At 49.3% G+C, this 27,697-nt stretch overlaps 2 protein-coding genes across 7 annotated transcripts in view; one reads left to right on the top strand and one right to left on the bottom strand.

Annotated features, from left to right (window-relative positions):
- MYH11 (myosin heavy chain 11) overlaps nt 1-9,067 on the top strand; it is a 69,476-nt gene extending 60,409 nt beyond the window's left edge. For 2 of the 3 annotated variants that reach the window (XM_040973252.1, XM_040973251.1), the window contains 5 exons: nt 48-171; nt 842-1,050; nt 2,343-2,451; nt 2,535-2,707; nt 8,353-9,067. In XM_040973252.1, coding sequence (XP_040829186.1) covers nt 48-171; nt 842-1,050; nt 2,343-2,451; nt 2,535-2,707; nt 8,353-8,485 — 748 coding nt within the window. In that variant the 3' untranslated portion in view covers nt 8,486-9,067. Of the gene's footprint in view, nt 1-47; nt 172-841; nt 1,051-2,342; nt 2,452-2,534; nt 2,708-5,737; nt 5,777-8,352 lie in introns of all 3 variants that reach the window. The other variant, XM_040973253.1, reaches the window with a different exon arrangement.
- Nucleotides 1-27,697, bottom strand: part of NDE1 (nudE neurodevelopment protein 1) — a 35,872-nt gene that overhangs the window by 3,514 nt on the left and 4,661 nt on the right. Inside the window, exons 3-8 of one of the 4 annotated variants that reach the window (XR_005883189.1) lie at nt 25,461-25,609; nt 19,783-19,919; nt 17,956-18,135; nt 16,615-16,706; nt 14,842-14,993; nt 12,781-13,435 (exon numbers count right to left, since the gene is read on the bottom strand). Coding sequence is in view for 3 of the 4 variants with exons in the window: in XM_040973254.1 (XP_040829188.1) it covers nt 13,342-13,435; nt 14,842-14,993; nt 16,615-16,706; nt 17,956-18,135; nt 19,783-19,919; nt 25,461-25,609 (804 nt within the window). In the remaining variant the exon portion in view is untranslated. Of the gene's footprint in view, nt 1-12,313; nt 13,569-14,841; nt 14,994-16,614; nt 16,707-17,955; nt 18,136-19,782; nt 19,920-25,460; nt 25,610-27,697 lie in introns of those variants that run through there. The other 3 variants (XM_040973254.1, XM_040973255.1, XM_040973257.1) reach the window with 3 other exon arrangements.

Genomic DNA, 27,697 nt, shown 5'->3' with positions numbered 1-27,697 from the left:
TCCTCCCAGCGGAGGGCAGAGGCCCCCAACACCAGTGTCGCCCTTAGGAACGCGCTGCAGGATGAGAAGCGCCGCCTAGAGGCCCGGATCGCACAGCTGGAGGAGGAGCTGGAGGAGGAACAGGGCAACATGGAGACCATGAATGACCGTGTCCGTAAAGCCACACAGCAGGTGCGTGCTGCACAAGGCCTAGGGCCTCTGCCCAGGGCCAGGCAAGCCGGCAGCACAAGGCTCCAGGAAGCAGGCCTGTTGGGAATGTTGGCATTTTCAAACTCAGCGGCTGTTCCTTGCCCCAAGTAGGGATCCACTGTCAGACACTAGACCAGTGCTCTCTGATCGCTCAGAGCACATGAGGACCTCAGCAGGATGGACAGGGCCACTGGCCCTGGAGCCTCACATTGCCCTGGACATCTCTTGTCACAGGCCTGCCCTGCTGTGTGCAGTCCCCAAGTGGCAGGGGGACAGTAGAAGACCTCTATGCAGAGACCCAGGTCTCCTCTGGTTGGTGGCATGATCCTGAGACCTTTCTGCTGGCCTTCAGAGCTTCAAGAGCCACACTGCAGGGTGTATGACTCCTCCACTGGAGTGAAAATGCTTGCTGGGCATCTACTGTGTGACCAGCACCGCAGCCCATCACATGACACAAAGCCCCTCAAATATGATGGACAGCAGGCTTGGGACTAGGCCGCAGGATGGGAAGGGTAGCTGAGGACAGGCCCTGGCTAGGCCTGGGCGGCACTGGACGCCTGTGGAGGAGAAGGTTCATAAACTGGATGAAGGCGGAGGGCCTTGTGCAGGAGCTGTGTCCTTCTGCCTCACGATCCTTCACCTTCCTCCCCAGGCTGAGCAGCTCAACAACGAGCTGGCCACAGAGCGCAGTGCGGCCCAGAAGAACGAGAGTGCACGGCAGCAGCTCGAACGGCAGAACAAGGAGCTCCGGAGCAAGCTGCAGGAGATGGAGGGGGCGGTCAAGTCCAAGTTCAAGTCCACTATTGCAGCCCTGGAGGCCAAGATTGCACAGCTGGAGGAGCAGGTCGAGCAGGAGGCCAGGTAAGAGGCGCCTGGAGCTCCAAACTGCAGCTCATTTGCTGGTGACCGGGGCCAGCTCTGAGCAGCTTGCTCAGTGGCACCCATGCAGTGGGTACTGCGAGAAATGAGTGGAAACGGCTAAGTGCCGTGTGTCTCTGCCTGGCCTAAAACAGCCTCCTAGGACATCGGCCATTCCTGGTGTCGTGATGGCCCTCGTCAGCCTTCACAAGACCACATGGTGCTTATGTCTAAAAAGGTTTATTCATTTTTATCTGAAAAGCAGAGTTGCAGAAAGGGAAACAAGAGATCTTCCGTTCTCTGGTTCACTCCCCAACTGACTCACCTGGGCCAGTCCAAAGCCAGGAGCTCCTTCAGAGTCTCCCACGTGAGTGCAGGGACCCAAGCACTAGAGCCATCCTCTGGTGTTTCCCTTGGTGCACTAGCAGGGAGCTGGATCCTGGCACTGCTCCCTAGGGGAACCTCCGACTGCAGGGACATTCTGTTACATTCAGCACATGCACAGAAAGGCCTTTCCCCTAAATTCAGGATCTGGGGTCAGAGCTGAGGGGCAATGGGTTAGGCCTCCATCTTCAATGCCATCATCCCATGAGCACTGGTTTGGAATCCCCACTGCTCCACCTCCAACCCAGCTCCGTGATGATGTGTGTGTGAAGGTAGCGGAAGTTGGCCCAAGGGCTTGGGTCCCCGCACACATGCGGGAGATCTGGATGGAGTTCCAGGCCCCTGGCTTTGACCAGACCATTGTTCCCATGTGGAAAGTGAACTAGCGAATGGAAGATCAATCTCCATCTCTCCACTATAGCTTCCAAATAAGTAAGTAAATCTTCAAGGACAGACAACTAAATTAGGGGTGAACTGAGGCAGTGGTCAGAGTCCTTTTTAGCAGCAGCTTGGTGCATCACACATGCACCCTGCGGTTCATCCCTCCAAAGTGTCCACTCCAATGATGTCTGGCAGAGTCAGGCACATGCATAAGGGTCACCAAAGTCCAGGCGAGAACATTCTCAGCACCTTTCAGCCCCCAACCGCCCCCAATTCTGGTCCCAGACTTTTTTTCCATAACGCAAATCTGTCATCTGTACTGAGTAGCCTGCTCTGGATGTTAGAGAAACAGGCACACAGCCTGTGACCTCTGAAGTCTACTTCACTCACTCAGCTGGATCTTAAGGTTCCCATCTCCCACCTGACCCATCCTGGTGATTTGTCCTGAGCCAGGGGGAGACTCAGGGCAGCATGCAGGATCTGGGAGCCAGCTGTGTCTGAAACCATCTCCGGTACCCCTCCCTGTGCAGAGAGAAGCAGGCGATGACCAAGTCTCTGAAGCAACGGGACAAGAAGCTGAAGGAGGTGCTGCTGCAGGTGGAGGATGAGCGCAAGATGGCCGAGCAGTACAAGGAGCAGGTGAGCCTGGCCCCTGTGCCTCCCCCAGGCCTGCAGCTCCCTGGCTTGCAGCCTCTTACCTGTGGCCGCTCTCTCCTTGACAGGCAGAGAAAGGAAACGTCAAGGTCAAACAGCTCAAGAGGCAGCTGGAGGAGGCAGAGGAGGAGTCGCAGCGCATCAATGCCAACCGCAGGAAGCTGCAGCGCGAGCTGGATGAGGCCACTGAGAGCAACGAGGCCATGGGTCGCGAGGTGAACGCGCTCAAGAGCAAGCTCAGGTGAGAGCCCGCCGCTCGCCCCTGCTGTGCACTGTGTTGTTCAGGAACAAGAGGGGTCCAGCCCCGCAGCAGGTCCTGAAGCTGAGCTGCTACTTTCCTAAGAGCTGCTTCCCAGCCCAGCCTCCTGAGGAGATGGTCAGGGTATCCTCTCTCTGGAAGTCTCTGTAAAGTTCCCTCTTAACCTTACCCATTTCTGCTCCTTCTTGCTCCAGTCTGGGTTTCTTCTCACTGCTGACACTGTGGGCTTACTGCTCGAGGCACCCGCGGGCGGCACAGAATGAGAACCCCTGTCCCGATACACACAGTTATGATAACCTGTCAGTGCCAGGAGTCCCCTAGAGCTGGTCACCCTTGGCCCAGATGCCTGTCCTTGCCACAGTGGGGCTTTTCCCTCCCATACCCTTAAGGGGCTGGGTAGCCCCTGCCTACCCACTGTCGTGCCAGTGACGCCGCCTGAAATTTCAACTCTGGCCTTCCCATTTAGCTTCCACATCACTCGAGGTTCTTCTGGGTGATCTGAACACCCAGGCACAGTCCAGGGACACTTGACATCTGTGCCCACCCTCTTCCTTGGGCTCTGCCAGAACCTTGGAACCCCTATAACCTGACTGCTGGTCATCTGGTCACTAGTTCTATCTTCTGGGGTCTTTACTCCGTGGATGCCCTCCTGCTGTAGCACCCACCAGTGATGAAGCCAGCTTAAATCCTTGCCCCCCCGCAACCGCCTGAACCCAGATCTGCCTCTTGCTCTACTGTACCTGTGCGGTTAAAGCACAGCCCTAATGTCCTGCCTTCCCCACAGCTGCAACTCAACCTCACTGCGACTAGGCAGGCCTCGCCCCACTCAGAGGCTTTTAGGGGACACTCGAACTCATCCTACCTGCAGCCCATGACCTGGCTTCTTTTTTAACTGAGACAGATGCCAGTAAGACATGTAGGCCAGCTCCCTCCACCTGTGCTCCCTGTGCTGGTATTAGGCCAACAGGTCCACCAGACCTACTGTCTTCTGGAAAACCTTACCTTCCTCCTCTGCTGTCTTCCCTCTCAGGTTGTCCCTTCAGCTGCAAAAGCTTTCCCTACTTCCCCCCACCCCCAAGAGCTCTGAGGAAAGGTGCTGGCAGCCCCATTCTCAGCACCCATGGTCGGTTGGTCCCTGACTCCTCAGCAGCTGAATGACCCACATGTCTCTCACTCTCGCTCCATGTACTTTCTTCCCTGGGTTTCCCAGGTCCCACCCTCCCCTGTGTGCCTTCCTGTTATCTCCTTGGTAGTTCCCCAGTGAAAACCTGCCCATCTTGCTCTGTTCATCTTAGGGGATTTTACCAAGCAGCTCCAAGCATCCATCTGCAGCCTGGGAGTTCCTCCCGGAGCTCCAGCTCTGCTGGGCTGCCCTCTTCAGCTATGACGGGCAGCTCACACCTCAAGGGTCCTGCCCTGAGCAAGCCCCTATGCGCCCAAATCCATCCTCACACTCCTCCCCAGCTCGGCCCCTGGGAGGAAGGAGCTGCTGTCAGTTCAGACCCCAAAGACTGTAGTCAGTCTTCACCTTTCTCTCTTCTGTCTCCCTTCTGCTCGCTGTCTCTGCTGTTGGAGAAATCTGGTCCATCTTCTCTTACAAATACTCTATATGCAGAATCTGGCTCCTCTGTCAGACAGTGGCCCATTGCCACCACGACTCCTCTGTGAGACAACACTTCTGTCAGCCTCCTGCTTCTATAAGGGCTCCCCAACAACCTGTGCTCACGGCAGCAGCCATGGGGAGCCCAATGCAATGATGCCAGACCCTATTGCTCCTCTTGCTCAGAAGCCATAGAGGCTTCTACCTCACTTTGCCAAAGCTTCTACAATGGTTGGTGCTGCTAGGCCCTATATGTATTGCTATCTGCTGTCCCCCATTACCTTTGACCTCTGCCAGGGAGAACTTCCCCTCAACTCAGAGCTGGCTCACTCACTCCCTTCCTTCAGATCCTTACTCAAGTTATCCCTGTGAAATTCCCAATCCCACTTCCCTTATTTACTTTCTTGTACTGGCATGCAACTCATATTCATCTCAAAGCATCTCCTCCATCCTGTATACGACGTCTGTTTATTTTCGCCAGTGTCCGGGGCCAGTGCTAGGCACATGGGAACGCCGAGTCCTGGATGACACTTCTCCACCCCCAGTCATTACCATGCCACCCGATCATCTGTGCTGGTCTTCTACCCCCTGTACTGTAGCTCCCTTGTTCTCTTCCTTGGACTTAATCATTTTTACCATGCATGTATTTACTTGTAAATAAAACTCAGTACCATCCCTGACCTTCTAAACCAGATCACTGGGATTAACAGGGCACAGTGACATTAAGCACAATTACTGTCACCACAAACTGGTGATAGAGGGAGGCCTACTCCTTAGCTAAAAAGGGAATGACAGTGGACATAAGTGCCTCATAGATGCTGACATCAGACATTGCCCCAGCACTGGTTCCTCTCTATGGAATCAGACTAGCAGCACCTCAGCCCTTGGCTCCCTTCTCTGAATCTTCCACAGGCACAGAAATACGTCTAGCTCCTGGAATGCTGCAGAAGGTCAGCTAAACCCAGCCTCACTGATTATGCAACGGCCCAGCCAGCTCTGCAGTCTTCTCCACAAACCTCAGTGCAGCCCTCTGAACCAGACCAATGGCTCTGACACCTGCCATATTTTGCTGGTCAGAGCCGATGGGAGCTGCAAAGTTCCCCCTCCCCAGTTATGAGGTGTGATGTAGCTGAGGGGCCCCTCCTGCTTCTGTTCCAACATGGACCTTGTGGACTCGAAAGGCCTTTACCTTGCACAACAGCTGTGTGATGATGGGATTTAGAGTCCTTCAGAAGCAGTTTTAGCCTTTTACACCCCTTGCTGGTCCTGAGGTTGTCCAGTTCTGAGGGTTGGATGTCAGGTGCTTTTCAGGCTGACTGAAAAAGGCCTTTAAGGGTTTAATGAAAGCAATTGCCTTTAAATGATCTGGCTTCTTCCCGCTTAACCACTGGGGCCCCCTCTCTCTCTTTCAGAGGGCCCCCCCAACAGGAAACCTCGCAGTGACTCACCAGGTACTATGCCTCTGGCTTTGCCACTGTGTGTCAAGCTCAGTCCTGTTTCCTTTCTGCCCAGCGCCCTCCACTCCTTCTGCCCCCCTACCCTCCCCGCCTGTTTTTATTAAAGCCCTCACAAATCCCCACGAAAGTCCTACAAAGTCTGAAGGCTTGGATGTCTCAGTCCCAAACACACTTGTATCAGAAGCCAATGTCAGCACGAGTCAACCTCAGCTCCTAATCTGTTTTCTTCCCCTCCTTTCGGCACCTGCCACGCAGCCTCACCACTATATCTCATATGACATTCAAGAGGCTCTGTGTTAGGCATGTGAAGTGCCCTTACCTGGGTGCTGTGAGGAGGCTTGACAGGCAGTGCTACTCTCCCCTCTGTCCCACACAGGCTGGTATACTACCAGAGAGTGCACTTGGCTTCCAGCTGGCTGGTCTGGGTCACAGATTGGGAGACAAGCAGGCACAGGTTCATGGTCACCATGGTGCAGCCACCTGTCCTTGCACCACTGAGCTTTCACAGACTTGGGCATGGAGAACAAGTGCCGTCACAGCCGTGTCTGATCCGTACTGCGGCTGCACAGGCTTGGGCACGGTCTGGCTGCTAACTGCTTTTACAGTGCACGGGGGTGAAGTGGCTATGAGAGTCTAGCATGGGCTCACTGGGCCTTTCCTGGAGGGCCCATGGACATGAACGCATTCGAGGACACAGGAATGGATGACCGACTCAAGGAAACACACAGGGACTTTCCCAAGAGCAAAGAGGCCACCTTTGGGGCTTAAGCAACGTATTTGTACACAGGGGCCTGACCATCGTCTCTCAGCCCTGGCTTAAGTCCATCTTATCTTCTGGCCAATCTCGGCTTTGCCACTGCCACCCAATACTTAAAGTTGGGTGAGGTCTTGGCACAGCTTTCATGGGGGAGCCTTGGGATGCTTACAGCAGAGTTCCACTGTCCCTAGGAAGCCAAGTCCTTGCACAGTAGCCAGGGCTTGCACCTGCATGCTGATGCCTGGTCAGCCTGGATAAGTTCTCAGGGTTCAGGAGACGGATCCAAATTCTTCAGAGATGGACACTTTAAAGGAAATGTTTAGTGAGGTTCCTTTCTTTCTGTAGGTGTAGGTTGGGATTTTAAAAGCCATTCCTAAAGGAAAGGTGCCTGGGTCAGAACAGACTGGCATAGGGGAGTGCTTTACAAGATCTGGGCCGGATATTAGGTCATGGGAGCAAGCACATTTATCCAACACTCTCTACTAACAGGCAAACACAGACCTTCCGCGGAGCCAAGGACAGTGTCTGGAGGAGGGACAGTATATCTTAGGGGCTGCCTTTCCACCCTTAAGCTATACTTCAGCTTGTCAGAAACCCATAGAACAGTCACAACTTGGAATCTTCTTTCTGGCCCTGATTCCTGGGCAACACAGTGATATGAGACATGGCAGGGGAGGCTACTTCTAGAACGAGGGATGAAGAGTGAGTTCAAAGGCAGAGGAAGCCACGCAGCTTCGTGGCAAAGCTGGCCTGGGAGTTGCTAGCAATTCTAAGTATCTATTCCTGATGGCTGACCTCAGGAAGTGCCACACTCTGAACCAAGAGGCTCAGGTTGGACACCCCTTCTGGGCTACCACAAACCACTGGGCCTTGCTGCTGCCTCTGGGGCAGGTTTGTCCTCACTGGCTTCCTCTAGTCTTTGGTGAGCTGGCCACTTTCCTAAAAAAATCTGCAGATCCTTCATCCTTCTCACATGTCCTCTGAAGTCCTGTGCTCCAACTCAGGTCATCCAGGTCTGACCTGAGAGTTTGCTGAGGTCACTGACCTGCAGATGGCTCTCTCTCCTCCCCTGCTGCCTCCCTCCCTGACCTGGCCACCTTGTGACACTGGGGCCAACTGAGTGATAACGGGAAAGGGTTTGGGTAACCCTGCCTATGGGGCTAAAGTCCACCATGGATTAAGATTCCGCTGACTTGCCTCATAAACACTATTTTATGTCAAGCATGGGGAGCAAACAACAGATGTGAGCAAAAAGCATTCCTTACTGCTACGGGGATTGGGGGAATGGGGACCAGGAATCTCTGTACCAGCAGGGGGCGCCCTCTCCCTTTCACCAGGGAGCCCCTTTCTGGGTCTGGGATGTCTTCCCCTTACTGCTGCCATGGCTGTCCAAGTTCAACTCCTTTCTATTGGGAACCTAAAACCTTTTCCCCCTTTCCTTCTGGACGGGGAGGTGAGAACATGCTAGGTTTCCTTCAGCCTGCCCCACTGGAGTCTGGGAACATGCAGCCTCCCCCCACCTGCCTTTTTTTATCCTAAACCAAAGACTGCAACAGACCCTATGCATCATCAAAACAAAGCCAGGCTTTTTTGAAACAAACTTGCTTTTAAGACAGACAAAATTCTGCTCTGCCACCACTGCAGCTGATGATACGTAAGCAACCAAACCAGACTCTAAGAATGGCCAGAATTTATCAACACCAGGCCCAGTACCCGCAGCTGTATTGTACCCACGCTTTTTGCCCCCGCCGCCAAATCTATTTCAACACCAGAGGGCTTTCTGTAACACTTATTTTCTTATTGAATCCCATAGGCGAGGAAACGAGACCTCATTTGTTCCTTCTAGAAGGTCTGGGGGGCGTAGAGTTATTGAAAACGCAGATGGTTCTGAGGAGGAAGTGGACGCTCGCGATGCAGACTTCAATGGAACCAAATCCAGTGAATGAACGAGTTTTGCACCACAGCAGGAAGAGACCTCACCAAAGGACAAATCAACTAAAGCCAACCCAGCAGATCCAACTCCGTTTTCAAATCTCAAACATCACAGACACTCCTCACGATGATTATAAAAACCACCGCCCTCAAGTCTGGGAACAGAACTTACGTTTTTATGATGTGCCAAAGGAGAAAATCCCAAGAGGAACACAAACACTCCCTTCTTGCTCTAGAGATGGATTGGGCAGAGCTTTGAGGAAAATGCAGCCATGGTAACCAGTCACTGGCAACTTCGTTTACATGACATGGGGACAAAGTCACCACGACAGGTGCCACTGCCCCGCTCCCAGTTCATTGCCTAACCCGTGTGCCCTTCTGACTCCCCGAGTAAGGCTCTGGTTTGAGAATCCTTGCTCCCTGTCCTGGCTTCCACACCTCAGACATGCACAGTTCACCCCGCCCAAGTGCCTTCTGTAGTCACAAGCAGTGAGGAGGAGACACTGTTCCATGGACAAGAGCAGGGACGGTCCACTGTCTTATGTGCACCCAATTGTACTTCTGGACACCTTCACTAATAAAAGGTCATAATAGGTCACAAGAACGTGCTCGCCTCTTGTCTTCTTACAGAGCAAATGGAACAGGGGAGAGCTGGGGTCCTGGTTTAACTCTCGCAAAAACCATATAAAGACGGGGTTTTATTTTCTGGATGGGAAAACTAAAGCTCTCCCAGCTGGCCAGAAGAGCAGCAGAAATGCAGAGTGATGCTGGCCAAGGCGGCTTCCCTATGCAGGAGGTGGGCAGCTCTACGAATTGGGAATCAGAGCACTGCTTCCTGCCTTTAAACAGGACCAGGTAAAACAGCCTTATCAGTAAAAATCAGTGTATATATGACATGCAGGGTCTGCAAAATGTTCACAGAAAATGCGTATTATAAGAAACTATGCATATGGGCCCGGCACGGTAGCCTAGTGGCTAAAATCCTCACCTTGTATGCACCAGGATTCCATATGGGTGCTGGTTCTAATCCCGGCTGCTCCACTTCCCATTCAGCTCCCTGCTTGTAGCCTGGGAAAGCAGTTTAGGATGGCCCAACCCTTGGGAACCTGCAGCCATATGGGAGACAGGAAAGAGGCTCTGGGTTCCTGGCTTCGGCTCGGGGCAGCTCCGGCCGTTGCGGTCATTTGGGGAGTGAATCATCAGATGAAAGATCTTCCTCTCTGTCTCTCTTCTCTGTATACCTGACTTTGCAATAAATATGAATAAATCTTTTAAAAACTATGCATATATTTCATTTTCTGTACCAAATAAACTTGTCTTTCAGTTCCATTTTTCCAAATTTGAATGAAGACTGAGTAATCCTCAGTACAAAACTCTGAAACTTTCTGAGTATAGACATGGTGCTCTAAGAGGAAAATTCCTCACCCGACCTCGTGGGGAGAGGTCACAAATACAGGCACACTAAGAATATCATATGAGATTACCTTCAGGGGGCAGGTGCTGTGGCCTAGCCTGTCAGACTGCTGCTCAAGACAGCCACAACCCACAGAATGCCTGGTTTAGGTCCCGGCTAATCTGCTTTCAATCCAGCTTCTTACCAATACAGCACAGGGAGACGAGAGCTACTGCTTGGGCTCCTACCGTTCATATAGGAGACTGGCAGGGAGTTCTAGGCTCCTGGAGTGATTCAGGCCCAGCTGCTGCAGGCAGCTAGGGAGTAAACCAGCAGAAGGAAGCCCTCTTTGTGTCACAATGCCTTCCAAATAAATTTTTTCAAGAAATAGGCATTTGGACCCGACGTGGTAGCCTAACAGCTAAAGTCCTCATTTTGAATGTGCTGGGATCCCATAAGAGAACTGGTTCTATTCCCAGCAACCCTGCTTCCCATCCAGCTCCCTGCTTGTGGCCTTGGAAAGCAGTCAAGGACGGCCCAAAGCCTTGGGACTTTGCATTCATGTGGGAGACCTGGAAGAGGCTCCTGGCTTCGGATTAGTTCAGCTCTGGCGCTGCAGCTGCTTGGGGAGTGAATCATTGGACGGAGGATCTTCCTCTCTGTCCCTCCTCCTATGTATCTGACTTTGCAAGAAAAAAAAAGCATTTGGCACTGCAGTTAAGATGTCCTCATTCTATGTCAGAATGCCTTGGCCAAGTCCCGCCTCTACTGCTTCAGGCCCAGCTTCACGCACCAGGTGGTGGGTCAAGTACTTGTGTCCCTGACACCAACGTGGGCAATCTGAGTTGCCATCCCAGCTCCTGCTTTTTGGTCTGGCCCAGTCCCAGTTGTTGCAGGCATTTGGAATAAAACAGCAGACAGACCTAAGTTGATCTTCCTTTCAAATAGATGAAAATAAACAAAATTTTAAAAGTTACCTTCAGGGGAGGGGGGTCAGTATTGGGGAATAGTAGGTTAAGCCAACACCTCTGACATCCTGAATGGATACTGGATTCAAGTCTAAGCTGCTTCATTTCCAACTCAGCACCCTGCTAACGCACCTGGAAAAACAGCAGAGGATGGTCCAAACAGTTGAACCCCTGTCACTGACATGGGAGATCTGAATGAAGCTCCTGGCTTTGGCATAGTCCAGATCTATCCATTGTGACCATTTGGGGCACTAACCAGAAAATGGAAGATTTGTTTCTAACTTGCCTTTCAAAGAAGGATAGGTACATATTAAAAACAAACAAACAAACAAACAAACAAACAAACAAAAAAACCCAAAAAAAACCAGAAACAGCATGGTCCCCAGCATTTTGCATAAATTATTACTTAAGCTATAAAATGAAATACAAGACTGCCTTGATTTTTAATGTAAAATTAAAAGTCTGCCAACTCCGTAAAAGCCAAATGGTAAAAGGCCATCCTGCAGCCTTTGAAGGATCCAGTGTCAACTGTCACATTATCACCTTAATTTCTTATAGAAAACCATTTGCAATGTGAGGGCTAAGCAGGTTGTGAGCCATTCACTCCCTGCACCCCTGCAAAGCTTCCATGCAACACAATGTAGTCCAGAGTGTGACATGAGGATAAAACAGTCTTAAGAGGAGATAAAGAAGAATGCAAGAGAGAAGGCATCTTGCCTACTGGTTAAGACATATGCATCCCACACCAGAGAGGCTGGGTTGCATTCATGGCTCCAGCTCCTTGCCAGTGCAGACCCTGTAAGACAGTAGTAAGCTTGAGTGGCTGGGTCCCTAACACCCACAGGGAGAATGGGATTGAGTTTCCAGTCCCTTATTGTAGCCTTGGCCCAGCCCTGTTTGGTATCTGGGTGATGTCATCCAAGAATGAGCTCTCTGCTGCTCAAGTACATGAAATTAAGAGAGAAAACCAGCTAGAAGACCAACAGGCTGACATACTTTGGAATACGGTAGAACTATTCAAAAAATATTTCTAGAAGAGCCTACTTGGATACAATTTCAAAAAGCAGACATTTTTCATGGTTTCTATTTGACTGAAAACAAAGGTTAGGCCAGAGTTTAGGCAGAGAGTTAAGCTGTTGCCTACGACACTGGAACCTGATACAGGTGCTGGCTTGAGAAACAGTGGTTCTATTTCCAATCCAAGGTGACCAAAGTGCTTGGGGCCTCTGCAACCATATGGGAGAACTAGATGCAGTTTTAGGTTTCAGGCTCTTGGTTTCTGCCTGGTTCAGCCCCGCCTGTTATGAACATTTGGGGAGTGAACTAGTGGACAGAAAACCTCTTTCAGTTTCTCCTTTCACTCTTCCTTTCAAATATTTTTTAAACAAAAAAATCTTACAATTTTAAAAGTTTCCATCATCATACAAGCAAATCTTAAGTACAAACATCAAAGCTGTATTCACTACACCACACGCCAGCTGACTGCGACTTCCTTTGGATTTTATTTTCTTTTAGAAAAATAAAAGTACATTTTTGCCAATATGGGTTAGAATGTCAGGATAAAATCTGCTTTATTTCAGTAGCACTTGCAAAGTCCTATTTCCAACTCAATATTTTTATAGTTCTCTTAGAAAAATCATCGAGTAACAAAATGAAGGCCATTAAGCTGTACACATGCTTCTGAAATTAGTGTGTTCTTCTGCCTGGCGTGGGGAAGCGTGAGACAGCAGCTCATGGCAAGCACTGGCAATCCTGCATTGTCCCGTCATTTGACAAGGAAACTTCTAATCCCAATCCTGGGTTTGAGTCATATCTGGGAGGCCCTGGTCATTTCACGAAGGTTGTGACACAGAAGTCACCCTCACGCCATGGCGGTGGACTCAGGATTTGCCTGAAGACGCACACCTCCCACCAACCCTGGCCACCTGAAAATCATTCTGAAACTCACCTGAAAATCTCAGGAGAGACGCATTAAAAGTCCCAAAGGTACAGGACCATGGTTCAAACCAAGGCCTCTTCAGTTCTCTGCTCCCAAACATGACTTCTGTTCGCATCGAGCAGTAGGAGACTTCCCTCTGGAAGAGAACTCCAGCTGAACGTGGGCTGTGCAGAGAGCAGGTCTGGGATGGGCTTTGATCCCAGCAGGAAGGCGACTCCAGGCACTCAAAGTTCCCTCTGAAAGCCACCCAGTACTCTTGGGCATGCTCAGAACAAGAGGCTATCCTTGTCAGCCCCACTCACAGCCCCTCCTGTCTCTTCACGATGCACACTCTGACATGGAGGTTGGAACTGCGGCGGCATTGTACAGGGGCAAACGCTGGGAACCACGGCAAAGGCCTCAACAGGTCTGGGCCACAAAGTACAAAAAAATGAACAATGGTGACCTCTGGCTCGCATTTTTCCAACTAACTTAAGGAAACCAGACACCTAGCGTGACAAGGGAGATGAAAGCAACTATGCCTACACACACACACACACACCAAGGGCTCCGGAAGCTTCCATGGTTTTCCTAAAGCAACATCTTGACTACACCCTGGGCTGACGGCAGCGGCGGCGAAGAAATATGCGAAGGCGGCTTCCCAAATTCCAGGCGTTTTCCCAACCTTCAGACAGAGCAAACCAAGTTAAGCTGAAAGCATGGCCATGACACACTAGCTAGCGTGGGAACTACAGAGTTCTAAGAGGATCAGGAGTTGGGAGCAGGGTCGCAGGGTCTCAGGGTCTCAAGTCTCTCTCCTGTGAAACGAAGAAAAGGACACTAGCTATCTGGCTTTCAAGATTCCCCAGGTAACACAAAAAGCCCATCTCAGGAATTTCTCTAAAAACTTCCAATTCTTATTTGTCCATTAAAAAATACTAAAAATTGGGGTTGCTATTGCAGAGCAGCGTGTAAAGGTTGCCACCTGTGACACTGACATTCAACGTGGGAACCAGTTCTAGCCCCTGGCTGCTCCACTTCCAAGTCAGCTCCTTCCGGTGTCTGCGACAGCAGCAAAGGATGGCATCAGTGCTTGGGGTCCTACCACTCATGTTGGAGACCTGGATAGAACTCCAGGTTCCTGACCTTAGCCTGGCCTCGTCCTAGCTGTTGCAGCCATCTGGGGAGAGCAAACCAGCAGAAAAAAGTTCATTCTTTCCTGTCTCTTGAGAGACTAAAAATTAAAAGTAATAACAACAACAAAATCTACATTAACGCATTCAAATGTTAACTACATGCCATGGAAAATAAGTTCTTAAATTTGTTGTGTTGGCACGGACCCATCAGTTTCACATGGCTCAGGATCCAGGCAACGGGTAGCTGGTCTCACAGAATCCCTGAATCTAGATGTTACCCTGGTTTTAAGTTAGACAATAAAGCTGTTAGAGGTCATAACTGTGTCTTCTAACTGGGTGAAGAGTTTCAAAAATTTAGTCTGACTATAGCAGTGTGCTCTTCAAATTTATCATGAAAAAAAAAAAAAAAGGAGGGGGATGCATTGTAACCCAGTAGGGTTAGGCCACGTGGGATGCTCACAACCTATACTGGAGTGCCTGGGATCAAATCCTGCCTGCCCCTCTGCTTCCAATCCAATTCCCTGCTAGTGTGCCTGGAAAGCAGCTGTAATGGCTCAAATACTAGGGCCCCTATTTTCCACGGAGAGGTGCGTGGAGTTCCAGGCTCCTGGCTTCAGTCATTTGAGAAGTGAACCAGCAGATAGCTCTCTCTTAGCTATTCTTTCCAATAAACAAAAACAAAGAAATAAATATTTAGGAATAAATAAGGAAAAAAACCAATCAGAAATTCTCCTTCTGGGGGAGAGTAGCATACACAGAACATTCTCACTGCCCTCTCTGGCTAACTGCCCACACCAGAGACAGCAGCTAATTCTGTCTCAAGGAAAGGAAGCAGAGAATGAGGCTTGCTGAAGTAATCCTGCAGCTGAGACAACAAGGACTATGAGACAGGGTCAGCGACTCCACCCGAGTAGATAGGCGCCCCCCTACCAAGAGGTGCTTCACAGGCACTGACCCTTTGTCACCCAAAGGCACGTTGGTGTTGCCTGACCGTCTGTCGCTGCCATCTCTGCTCCTATTGCCCTGTCCTGAGGCTGGCCCACTCGTCCGGCTTGGGGACTGATCGTACACGAAGTTCCGGCAGGAAGCAAGTTTGGACTCCAATGCCTGGGAAAAGATACACATTCATCTCCCACCCTTCCTTCTCAGAGGAGTCCCTGCAGAGGAGAGAACCTAAAACAAGGATTCTCCAAGGTGACACCTGACAGGAATCCAGCATATGTTCACACATTGGAACCACCTGCCCAGAGGTGACAGGTGTTGGCCCAGGGGTAAGGTGCCCACATGCCCATGTCTTCAGTGAATACCTGGGTGTGATGAGACTGGCTCTGGCTCCTGACTCTAGCTTCCTGCTAATGCACACTTTAGAGAACAGCAGTGGTGGCTCACACCACTTGGATGATCCCAACCACACGGGAGACCTGGACTGAGCTCCTAGCCCTGGCCTGTTAATAGGCATCTGGGGGGTGAACCAAAGAATGTGAACAATCTGTCTTCTGCTGTTTTTCCATTGTTCAGCTTCTCAAAGATAAAACTGTTTAATAATAATAATAAAATATAAAACTCTGGAGAATTACTAGCTCTACTTATCCTCTGACTCTGCCAGCAACATACATAGAACTTTTAGAATCATTTGCTTTTTTCCTTTGCTTTACTGAACACACCTAGTGGGGCAGGGAGTTAACAGAGAACTTGGCGTTGTAGTGATAAGCAGGCCATGAGGAAACTTAACAGGCAGTGAGGCCAGGCAAGGCTTATCTGTACCCTGGGCTAGACATTCAGGGACCCATTTATGTAACAAAAAATCAGGCAACTGAAAGCTAACCATTAGGAATGCATTCCAAACTTACAGGACATTGCAGCCTTGAATACACTTGCATATTACCTGAGGACAAGCTGCCAGGATTTAAATTACATGGCCGTCCAGCTGTTGCTTTTAAAATAAACAAAACAACTACAGAGAGTATCTCTACTATTGCTTAAGAACAAAAGAATCCCTTGCTGTAATTAATACAATTCCTGGAAGATGTTCTTTTACCAGGAAGGCGATATTTAAATAGTTAAATGTCTCCCCTCAGGTCGTTTTCCTCCCCCACCAAATTAAGGGAGTGAGAAGGGCACATGGATACCAATCTCATTCTACAAATTGACTAGAGAAAGAATGGTACAAACAAAACAAAACAAAACAAAAATGCCCAGGCATCAAGGCAGCGCACAGATTCAGAGCTCTGCATGACTGTCCACAGCCTTGCCCACAGGGGCTCCATGACCTTCTGACATGCTAAACACCAGCCACATTTAAACCTGCTCACGCACCAGGCCCGGCAGCCTGGCCTAGCAGCTAAAGTCTTCGCCTTGAACGCGCAGGGATCCCATATGGGCGCCGGTTCTAATCCTGGCAGCTCCACTTCCCGCCCAGCTCCCTGCTTGTGGCCTGGGAAAGCAGTTGAGGATGGCCCAAAGCCTTGGGACCCTGCACCCACGTGGGAGGCCTGGAAAGAAGTTTGTGGTTCTCAGTTTCGGATAGGCGCAGCACCAACCGTTGCGGTCACTTGGGGAGTGAATCATCGGACGGAAGATCTTCCTCTCTGTCTCTCCTCCTCTCTGTATATCTGACTTTGTAATAAAAATAAATAAAGCTTTAAAAAAAAAAAAAACCCTGCTCAAATACCTACTCAAGGGAACGAGGACTGGCATTGAGAACCCTGACCCTGAAGGGCAGTCTTACCCCAACTTTCCGCAGCAGGTCTCCCACGATGTTGAGGGCTGATATCCGGGCAGCAGGTGTGAGTGGGGTCCCACCAGCAGAGCTATCCAGACCTGTATGTACCGAAGAAAGTGCAAAGAGCACATGAGCCAACAGCAGCGGAGCAGGCAGCTAGGGCGTGCGAAGGGCGCTGTCCTCAGAATTAACTTCGGAACACAGCACTCTTTAGGATGGCTAGAGTTACTGCTCACTTTCACATGCTAGCCTTCTTCAGCAAAACCAAAAGTAGTCCTCCTAAAATCCCTAATCCAAAAATATGAAATGAAGTGCTCCAAAATTCGGAACTCTGAGCATGGGCACGATGCCACAAGTGGGGACCTTCATGCCATGACACTTCACTTCATGCACAAAATTATTAATGTTTCTATCAGCTCCAGGCTGTGTGGGAGGTACAAATAAAATGAAAGAAATGAACTTCCTGTGTAGTCTTGGGTTCCATCTGCAAACAGCTCATCATGTATATGGAAATATCACAAAAAGTTAAGAGGAAAAAAAAGGATCTGAAATTTGAAACACCTCTGGTCCCAAGCACTTTGAATATCCCCACAGCTAATTAGTTTCCAGGGTTCCGTCTGAAGAGCTGCTCTTCTAAGTGGATCTTGGACCTGCATCACCTGGGCACTGGTTAGAAATGCAGAATCTCAAGGCTGGCATGGTGGCATAGCCAGATAATTCTCCATCTGTGGTGCTGGCATCCCATATGGGTGCCAGTTCATGTCCCAGCTGCTCCATTTCTGATCCAGCTCCCTGCATAGGTGTCTGGGAAAGCAGCAGAAGATGGCCCAAGTCTTTGGGCTCCTACAGCCACATGGGAGACCTGGAAGAAAACTCGCAGCTCTCAGCTTTGGACTAGATCAACTCTAGCCATACCGGACATTTGGGGAGTGAATCTACAGATGAAAAATTTCTGTCTCTCCCCATTCTCTCTCTGTAATTCTTTCAAGTAAAATAAACAGATCTTTAGAAGAAAAAAAAAGACAAGAATCTTGGGCCCATCCCAGGCCTATCCAATCTTACCCCAGGTGAGCCATGTGCCTCAAGTGTGGACCACTACTCCATCCTGGGATTCTGGAACATTCACCAACCTTCTCACCCCCACGTCACAAACTAAGGGATGAGCAGAACCCCTCTAACTAGGGTTCTCTTTCTGTACCTCTCCAAAGATCCCACTACCACATCCAGGATGCTCCTTCCCTGCACCTCAGTGTCCTAGCAGCCAACAGCATCTCAGATCGCACTCTGCTTCAAATCATCTCACCCAGTTCTTGCTGAGGTGAAATGCCAAGATCCTCGTGCCCTTACCATGCCTGAAGGCCCCTGGTGTGTTGAAGCTGGAACTGGGTGCCCGATGAGTGATGGGAGTGGACGGTACGGAGCCAGTGACCTGTACAGCTGTGTCTGTCCTTTCAGTCTCCACTGATTTGGGCATGGGTGTCCTGGGTTTGTCTTGCTTCTGCTGCACGGCCAACTCCTGCCGCAAATCTGTGCCGGGAAATAGATTCAGAGGTTCATGTCCTGAGTTTGGGCTGGTGGGATGAGGGGGCTCCCATGGAAGGGACAGGGGAGGGAAGAGTGTCACCAGATGGACAGCTCTGGTAGAAGCACCCGAAGGGAGGAGACCCACATGAGCCTGTCCTGCAGACTCCTAAAACCACAAGGTTGTTGTTTTGTGTGGAAAAACACACACACACAAAAGGCTTTAGTGTTTTCAGAGATGTCTGGGACACACTACTGCCTTACTGTTTAGAAACCACCCAGCATGGTGGCACACACAGGACATGAATCAGAGGTATGCCCTCTTGACCCATGCCCAGATACCTTCTACACTCCAACACGTTTGCTTGCTTGTCTCTTAAAGATAGCTTATACATATGAGGGCACTTGACTAAGTTCATAGAAAGGGGGTTTAAAATGTTTTGTTGTAAAAAAATGTGAAATCTATACATAGCTTTTTCATAATAATAGGTATCCCCTCCTTGAGGTTTCTGAACATCCCTCATATATTTGATCTCAAACAATTTTTAATTGTTTTGTATCTTGGGAGAGAAGACATATGGGGAGAGAGAAGGCATCTGGGAGAGGAGAAGAAGAGAGAGATGAGAGGGGAGGAGAGGCAGGAGCCAAAGCCAGAGACTACAGACAGGAAATCAACCCAGGTCTCCCACTTGGGAGACAGAAACCCCGCTACTTGAGCCAACACTGCCCTCTCCCAGAGTCTGCACTGGCAGGAAGCTAAGGGTCAGGAGCCAGAGCGTGGTATCGAACCGAGGCGCTCCAATGCAGGACATGGGCACGTTAATCTCTAGGCTAAATGCTTGCCTCTAAACTAACCTGTTCCGCATCAACTCCATGAAGCACTTGTCTCCCTGTGTGTATCACATGGAACATCAAAGATGGATCATTTTCATTTACCATAAAAGCAAACATGCAACACCTCTAATCTCCAACTTGCCCTTTTCTCTCCAGGCAATTTTTCTATGACCACATTTATATCAATGCTTTGCTATAGCAGTAATTAACATTTTACAAAATTAAATCCATTTAACCACTTTGCTAAATTATCAACAGCTACTTCTTTTTCTCTTTCTAGTTGTCCGTTGATGAACTATACATTAGAAACCAAATGAATGTTTTAAACTATTCAAACTTAAATCTTGGGTGCCCTAGTGTGGGTGACAGACTGATTGTCCTATTCCAGTCTGAAAGCCCCACCTCCGGAACCACCACCTTCACAAAGGAAAGGAAGATGTTCTCAGAGTTCTCAGCCAAGCCACACACCCCACAGGCTGGCCGCAATTCACACGAGTGTTCTCCCCTCAAAGCAGCACAGCATGTGTGACTTGCACCCTGAGAAGCATCTTCCTTGAGGTGAATTCTGCTGTCCAGAGGCAAAGCCATAACCCAAGGGCTTACTCCAAGAACTCCAAGGCCACCTCTGCGTAAGTCAGGAGGCTGTCTTTACGAGGTCGCACATGTGAAAGTTTTGAGCACTGGCTGGAGGCCAAGCATGGCGTAGCCCCTCATGCCCTGCCCAGACGGCCTGTGTACAGAGTGCTGGGAGAGGCTGCAGGAAGAGGAGAGAGAGCAATGACGGGGCAGACACGGAAGACAAGGCCACGGCCTCCGGACCTCTGGCTTCATCCTTCAGCCGCTGAACGGACTCCAGGAGATTCTCCTTCTCGTCAAGTTCGCTTTCCAGGAAGGCATTTCTTTCAATGGCTTGATTTAGGCGCTGTTCAAAATCTTCCAGAGACATGATCGTGGCCCTGTGTAAGAGAGAAGCAGCTGCTTAGAGAGGGCAAGCAGGAGACTCCATCCAGTACCAAGAAACCCAGGAGAGAGAAAGGTTGGCGAGAACTGGGCACAAGTCCCAGCTTGGGGTTTCCCAGGGCCACAGTGCTAGTCAAGCCCCCTCGCTTTCTGCGCCTGCAAATCTACCTGCAGAATGTCAAGCTAACGTCCACTCAGCACCAGACAGTGAGCCAAGGCCTCATCAGAACTGCTCACAGCATCCAGTTGTCTGAGTAACATGTTCTGCCTTTTCTTGGAAGCGCAAAGTTCTAAGCAATATTCACAATGTGCAATGGCCCAGGAAGACACACATGCAATCTAACCATCTGCACCTCATCATGTAAAAAGGCCATTTTTCACTTCTTAGCTGCGTTAGAAATCTATACAGCTCTGCTACTCCAGCCAGCTACCTTGCTAACACCACTTCTTGCAAGCAGGGACATTTCACTGAGGCACTGTAATAGACATCTGTCTAACTCTGGGCAAACCACCTTCTCTGTCCCTCAGTTTTTAATTAATTACATAATTGAAAGGCAGAGAAAGAGAGAGACTGAGATTGAGAGAGAGATTGAGAAATCTTCCATCTATTTGGGTTCACTCCCCAAATGGTTACCAAAGCCAAGGTTGAGCCAGACAAGCTAGGAGCCAGGAGCTTCATCGGTGTGTCCCCCGTCCTCCCACCCACCCACCTGGGATATCAGCAGGGAGCTAGACAAGAGGTGGACCAGGGCCCAGCGCGGTGTGGCCTAGCGGCTGAAGTTCTTGCCTTGCATGCACCAGGATCCCATACAGGCACCGGTTCTAATCCCAGCTGCTTCACTTCCCATACAGCTCCCTGCTTGTGGCCTGGGAAAGCAGTCGAGGACGGCCCAAGACTTTGGGACCCTGCACCCGTGTGGGAGACCCGGAAGAAGTTCCTGGCTCCTGGCTTTGGATCGGCTTGCTCAGCACTGGCCATTGCAGCCACTTGGGGAGTGAATCATCGGATGGAAGATATTCCTCTCTGTCTCACCACTTCTCTCTCTCTCTCTCTCTCTCTATATATATATATATATCTGACTTTGCAATAAAAATAAATAAATCTTAAAAAAAATTATAACATTAACAATTAAAAACATTCCGGAGGTTGGTGTTGTAGTATAATGGATTATAGTGGATTATAATGATATGCCAACATTGCATGCCGGAGTACCAGTTTCAGCCCTGGTTACTCCGCTTCTGATCCAGCTCTTGCCAAGGCACCTGGGAAGGCAGCAGCTGATGGCTGCACTGCCTGGGTTCCTGTGACCCACTCGGGGCCCTGGAGTAGAATTCTTGACTCCTGCCCCAGCCTGACTGATGCAGGCACTCGGGAGTGAACCAGTAGATGGACGATCTCTGCCTTTCAAATAAACAATTTTTAAAAATGTTGACTTTTGAAAATTACAACATTGATACTCTGGAAATTTATTCATTTCTTATAAGTGATCTGAACTTCTACTCCATCTAATATTAACTGTTATTTAGCATTTGACCAAAATGTGAATCCCGTGTATCATTTGTAAAACTAAAAGGAAGAGAAAGAGAAAAATACAAAAATACTGGAAGAAGACATAGACTAGGTGATTTTTTTTTTGGAAAATTTCATGAACTTATTTTTAAAGATTTACTTTATTTTTATTGCAAAGCCAGATGTATAGAAAAGAGGAGAAACAGAAAGATGTTGCATTCACGGATTCACTCCCCAAGCAACCACAGCAGCCGGAGCTAAGCCGATCTGAAGCCAGGAGCCCGGAACCTCTTCTGGGTCTCCCATGTGGGTGCAGGGTCCAAAGGCTTGGGCCATCCTCAACTGCTTTCCCAGGCCACAAGCAGGGAGCTGGATGGGAACTGGGGCCGCCGGGATTAGAACCAGTGCCCATGTGGGATCCCGGTGCATGCAAAGCAAGGACATTAGCCTCTAGGCTACCGTGCCGGACACGGCTAGGTGATTTTTTTTTTAAATAAACAACAAAGTGATAGGGCTGTCAACCATAGCTGACTCATGAACCTAACTACAAGGGAATCAACTGGCTCCCAGAACAAACAATAACAAAGATAGAGGGAAGATAAACTCCAAACACTTGTAACTCACAACTTTAACTACAAAACTCTCCTAGAAAGGATAAAAAAAAAAAGCCCCAACCAATTTGCAAAGATGGACAGAGTTCACAGAAAAGGAGACAACTGCCCAGCATATGAAAGGAAATTCCAGGTCACTCAATTCAGAAATGCACCTCTTCCTCACCTACTCAGCTGGCAGAAATACAAGGACTGAAAGCCTCTGCATGGATGAGTAAACTGCTGGGAAAATGAGAACTCCTCTATACAGCTGTTGCAACTAAAAAAATCTGAACAGCCATGCAGACAACAGACACATCTAAAGAATCATACAGGTATGGATCTGCAGATCCAACAAGCTGACATCTGTACCAAGTTATAATACAGAGTTGTTTTGTCACTGCAAAAGAATGGAAAGAAACAGATATCCACCCAGCCCCAAGACATTGGACAAATAAATTATATTATTATACAACGCCAACACGAACCACACAATCAGCCATTATGTATTTGGGAAAGAAGGAGTTGTCTGTGTCCTAATACAAACAGATCTCCAAGATCTATCGTTACATGAAAAAACAAGATGTACAATAGTGGATACAGAACGTTCTTGTAGGGGGAGGAGGGGCGAAGTATGAGATGTATTTGATAACCTAAAAATAGTAAATAGGAGAAGGTGTGTAGCACAAAGGTGGAGTTGCTGCCCGATGCCCACATTCTGTGTTGTAGTAGCTGGTTTGAATCCTGGCACCCCATTCTCAGTGTAGTTTTCTCCTAATGTACACCCTGGGAGGTGGAACATGAATATGGATGATTCTGAAAAAAGGTATTTTCAATGTATGTAAAACGAGGAGTCATAAAACCACAATAAGTGCTCTTACAAACTGACAAGAAAGAATGTGCCACTTTGGGTCATGTGTCGCTTGTATCGGAAGAACTCAAAAAGAAAAGCAGTGGGCCTGGCATTGGGGCAATGAGTTAAGTCACCACCTGTGGCACCAACATTCCATGTGGATGGGTGCCAGTGAGTCCCGGTGGTCTGCTTCCCACACAGCTCCCTGGTAACTTGTCTGGGAAAGACTGGAAGATGGTCCATATCTCTGGACCCCTGCACCTGTGTGAAACCCAGATGAAGTTCTGGGCTCTTGGCTTTGGGTTGGCACACCTCTAGCCACTACAGCCATTTGAGGAATGAGACAGGGGATGGAAAATTTCCCTCTTTAACTACAGTTTGTAGATGTGATAGAGACTGCAAATCTAGTAAGTCAGGATGGTAAGTGAAACCATGAGGTTGCAGAGCAGTTACATTTTGCAGGAAGTGAGGTAATACTAACAGCAGACTTAAAAGTGAAGATGTGTGTTGTAACTCCTAACCACAACGAAAACGTTGCCCATCTCAGGAAGAGTGTGGGTTGCACCAATGGAGGCATCTGTCAAAACCAACCAAGCAAACTCTACCCCTTTCACTCTGTATACTTTATATACACTCGGAAAATGACTGATTTTCATTTTATGCAAAAGGCAGAGATTGCTCATTTGCCGCTTCAACAGCCAAGTGGACAGGCTGAAACCAGGAGCCCAGAACTCAGTCAGGGACCTAAAAAAACAGTCCAGGACCCAACTATTCAGGCCTCCTTCCGCTGCTTCTGGAGACACACATTAGAACAAAGCCAGGACTCGAACCAGGTACCACTCTATGCCGTACAGGCATCTCAAGCAGCATATTACTCGCTGTACCAAATGCCTGTCCCTATACCGATACACATTTTGTAAAAATGCTTTCTTCAGGGTCCAGAGCAGTAGCGGCTTGAAGTCCTCGTCTTGAATGCACTGGGATCCCATATGGGCGCCAGTTCTAATCCCAGCAGCCCTGATTCCCATTCAGCTCCCTGCCTGTGGCCTGGGAGGGCAGTTGGGGATGGCCCAAAGCCTTGGGACCCTATGCCCAAGCAGGAAACCTGGAAGAAGTTCCTGGCTCCTGGCTTTGGATCAGTTCAGCTCTGGCAATTATGGCCACTTGGGGAGTGTATCAGCAGATGGAAGATCTTCCTCTCTGTATATCTGACTTTCCAATAAAAATAAATCATTTAAAAAAAAAAATACTTTCTTCAAAAATAAAAATTGTCAGAGAAATCATTCCATAAACATTACCATTCTGCTAAACTCCTAAACACAAGCTTAAAAAAACACTACTCGTTGAGGCCCAAGCATTTAGCCTGGTGGTTAAGATGTCTGGCTCAGGGCCAGTGCTGTGGCATAGTAGCTTAAGCCTCAATCTGTCGTGTCGTCATCCCATATGGGTGCCAGTTCTAACCCTGGCTGCTATGCTTCCTAACCAGCTCCCTGTTGATGTGCCTGGGAAAGCAGTGGAGCATGGCCCATATGCGTGGGCCCCTGCACCATGTGGGAACCCCGCAAGAAGCTCCAGGTTCTGGCACTGGCCTGGCACAGCTTCAGCAGATGAAGCCATTTGGTGAGTGACCGAGCAAATGGAAGATCTCTCTGTAAGTCTACCTTTCAAATAAAAACAAATCTTAAAAAAAAAAAATATCTGCCCCCCACCACTAGGGTGTCCAAATTTGAATCCCAGTTCTGGTTCCTAGTTCCAGTGTTTCACCTTCCTGCTAGTGTGGACAATGAGAGCAGCTGAGTTTCTGTCAGTCAGATGCGAGACCTGGACTGAGTCTCTGGCTCCTTACCCTTGGCTGTTGTGGGCATTTGGGGAGTGAAAAAGCAGATGAAAGTTCTCTTTGTATTTGTCTCCTCTCTCTCTGTGCCTCGAATTTTAACAAAGTAAGTACACAGAGGCTGGCAGTGTGGTGTGGGGATTTAAGCCACAGTTTGTGATGCCAATTTCTCATCAGAGTGCTGTTGGTTCTATGCCAACTGTTCTACCTCCACTCCAGCTTCCTGCTAATATGCCTGGGAGCGGAGCAGAAAACGATGCCCCAAGCACTTGGGCTCCTGTTCTATACAGATTTCAGCTTAACCCACATCCAGCTGTTTTGAGTGAAACAGCAGCTAGAATCTCTCTCTCTCTTCTCTGCCTTTCCTAAGTAAGCACATCTTTAGAATAAAACACCATTTTTAAAATATCCTCCTTTCCTTCCATACTTGTCCCTATAAAGGAAATGCTCTGATCTCACACTACCCCCCGCTGTGGTCTCAGCCATAATGGCATTTTCCTCTGGGAAGCCTTTGGTCTGGCATTCTACAGCCAGCCAATGACCCTCTCCATGATATGCTCAAGGCACCCTGGACAGCAGCAGTCCCTGCTGTCACCACGTTGCTCTGATGTACCAACTGTCCATTTCTCCTCAAGTCATGCATGGTCCCTGGCATTCTGCTTCCTGCTGTGTTCTCCAGGCTCAGCACAGCGCCAGCAACCAACAGCAGGGACAAAGGTTCCCTGGTCCGCTTCCTCCACCTCTACTCACCGCTTGGCTCTTTCCAGGTCGTCATTGGCTTGCTCCAGCTCCCGGATATACTTTTGCAGCTGATCTTTAATTGCCTTCGTCTGTGCAAGGTCATCCTCTAAGGCGGAGATTTGCCTGTAGCCTTCAGAATGCTGCATTTCATATTTTTCCTGAAGGACAAAATCAACACTGAATCAATGACTCAGAACTCCTGGTAACCAGAGTCCACATCTCCCTCTGGCCTCCATATGGATGTAACCCATGCGGAGCTAACCCTGGCACGCATGCTGCACATGCTGTCCCATGGAGCATCCACTCTTCTCCATTCCCACACTACGATTTCTTTAGAGGCTTTCTCTCTCCTTTCTGAGAGCATCTAAAGGGACTCTTCCTTCCATCCCACTCACTGAGGCTGTTCTAGGCTTTCTGTCCCAGTCTTCCCCCAAGGAGGTGTCCTAAGGTTTGTGAAAGCACTTTCTCTCCACCGATGTGTAATCCTCAGCAATTGTTGAGTGACTGTGAAGTAAGAAGAGGTCACTTAAAGTCACATCCTGACCAACCGGAGTGCCTCCTGCCCCCTGGTCACCAACCTAGTACAGAACCTGACCCTCACTGTCCCCAACAACCTGCAAGTCAATTCTTTTTGCTAAAAGCATCCAGAACTAGCAAAAGCTTCACCCCAAAGGGCAATGTGGCACTTATACTCCAACACTACACTGTGTGACAGAGTAGACAGAGTACCAGCAACCCTGGCGACACCAGCAGCCTGTGCCTCCCCGAAAGAGGAACAGACTACACAAACTGAGTATACAGACTAAGTTCGAAAATTGCTCTTAAAAATTTTACTTGAAAGTCAGAATTAGAGAGACACAGAGAGATCTTCCATCTGGCCAGGGCTAAGCCAGTCTAAACCTGGGAGCCAGAGCCCCCACCAGGCTATGCATATGGGTGCAAGGGACCAAGGATCTGGGCCTTCCTCTGTTGCTTTCCTAGGCACATCAGCAGGAAGCTGGATAGAAGGTACAGCGGAAGATCAGTCTGCCATGCCACTGCACTGGCCCCTTCAAGTGCTTGAAATCTGACCCAGCACACTCTTACATAGCACTGGGTAAGCTAAAACAAACTCTGCCCTCTGAGAGAGAAGACAGGAAAAGAGGGAGAATCAGAACAAGAAAAAAAAGAAAAAAGATAGGAAAACCACTGCTCTCAATGACCAAGGGTGCTTGGCCAGTGCTGTCCAAAGGCATGGATGGGTTCAGGTGACCTCTTTACGGGGCGCCAAGGCAGAGCAGCGAGCACTTACCCCAGGCTCGTTTTGTCTACACTGTCTGATTTAATCACTCTTCAGCGACAAGGGAAGGATGCTCTATGACTCAACTGGGACCAAAGGGCTGAAGCAAGGCTCTCTGCACTGCTGCTTATAGCACAGGGAGGCTAAAAGTGCCCTGATCATTTCATCCAGGTCCTCAAGGTACTGCACACACTCCCCTATTCTGTTCCTCTTTCAAATTCTTACCCTCCGTCAAGTATCACCCTTAGATTTTACAATCATGAAAGAAAACAATTAAGGTCAAATCTGAAAAGCTAATAAAGGCCAACTTCTCTCCTCTTCACTCCACAAGGAAACAAAACTGATGCTAGATACAGGATGGACCGGCCAGGGAGAAAGAGGTAACAGTGTCTAGGCCAGAGGGGCATGGCAAGAGCCCTTCGTAGCAGGGGAACTTGCAAAGGATAAGCACATTCTTTACAGGGCGACTGTGGGAGGGCTGATGGGGCCCCTCAGACACTCCGGTCTCCTGGCTGTGAGCAGAGGAAGGAAGTGTCTGTAACTGTCACCTAAGGCGAACCAGGCCCCACTTACGGAGTGGTTCCCAGGCACGGCTCTGACCACCTTCAGCTTTTTATCTGGTGATACCTCCAAATAAAACCAGGTCCTGGGTCATTAATCCCGACTGAAACACAGGTTCCAACAGGATGCCACAAGTGGGCCCCACCAACGCCTGCAGACTTTTCAACTATCACCTTTGAACTTGTGGACATGAAAAGCTGTGGCTGAAACGTTTGCTTCCATTCGGGGCTAATTATAACCCAGTGTCAGCTGACAGAGGCCTCAATAGAGGCTCTGTGTGATTCCGTCCAGTGAGTGATGAATAAGCCAGCTATCATGAAGCCCGTCTCGGCAGGACACGGTTCTCGAGGTGCCCGACAGATGCCTGCGGCTGGTACGGTGCTCATTATCCTGAGACCTACGTGTC

The sequence above is a fragment of the Ochotona curzoniae genome, unplaced genomic scaffold, assembly GCF_017591425.1.
Source record: "Ochotona curzoniae isolate NIBS_2020 unplaced genomic scaffold, NIBS_Ocur_1.0 contig_2321, whole genome shotgun sequence".
Taxonomy (NCBI): domain Eukaryota; kingdom Metazoa; phylum Chordata; class Mammalia; order Lagomorpha; family Ochotonidae; genus Ochotona; species Ochotona curzoniae.
This window is presented reverse-complemented; position numbering and strand designations above follow the sequence as displayed.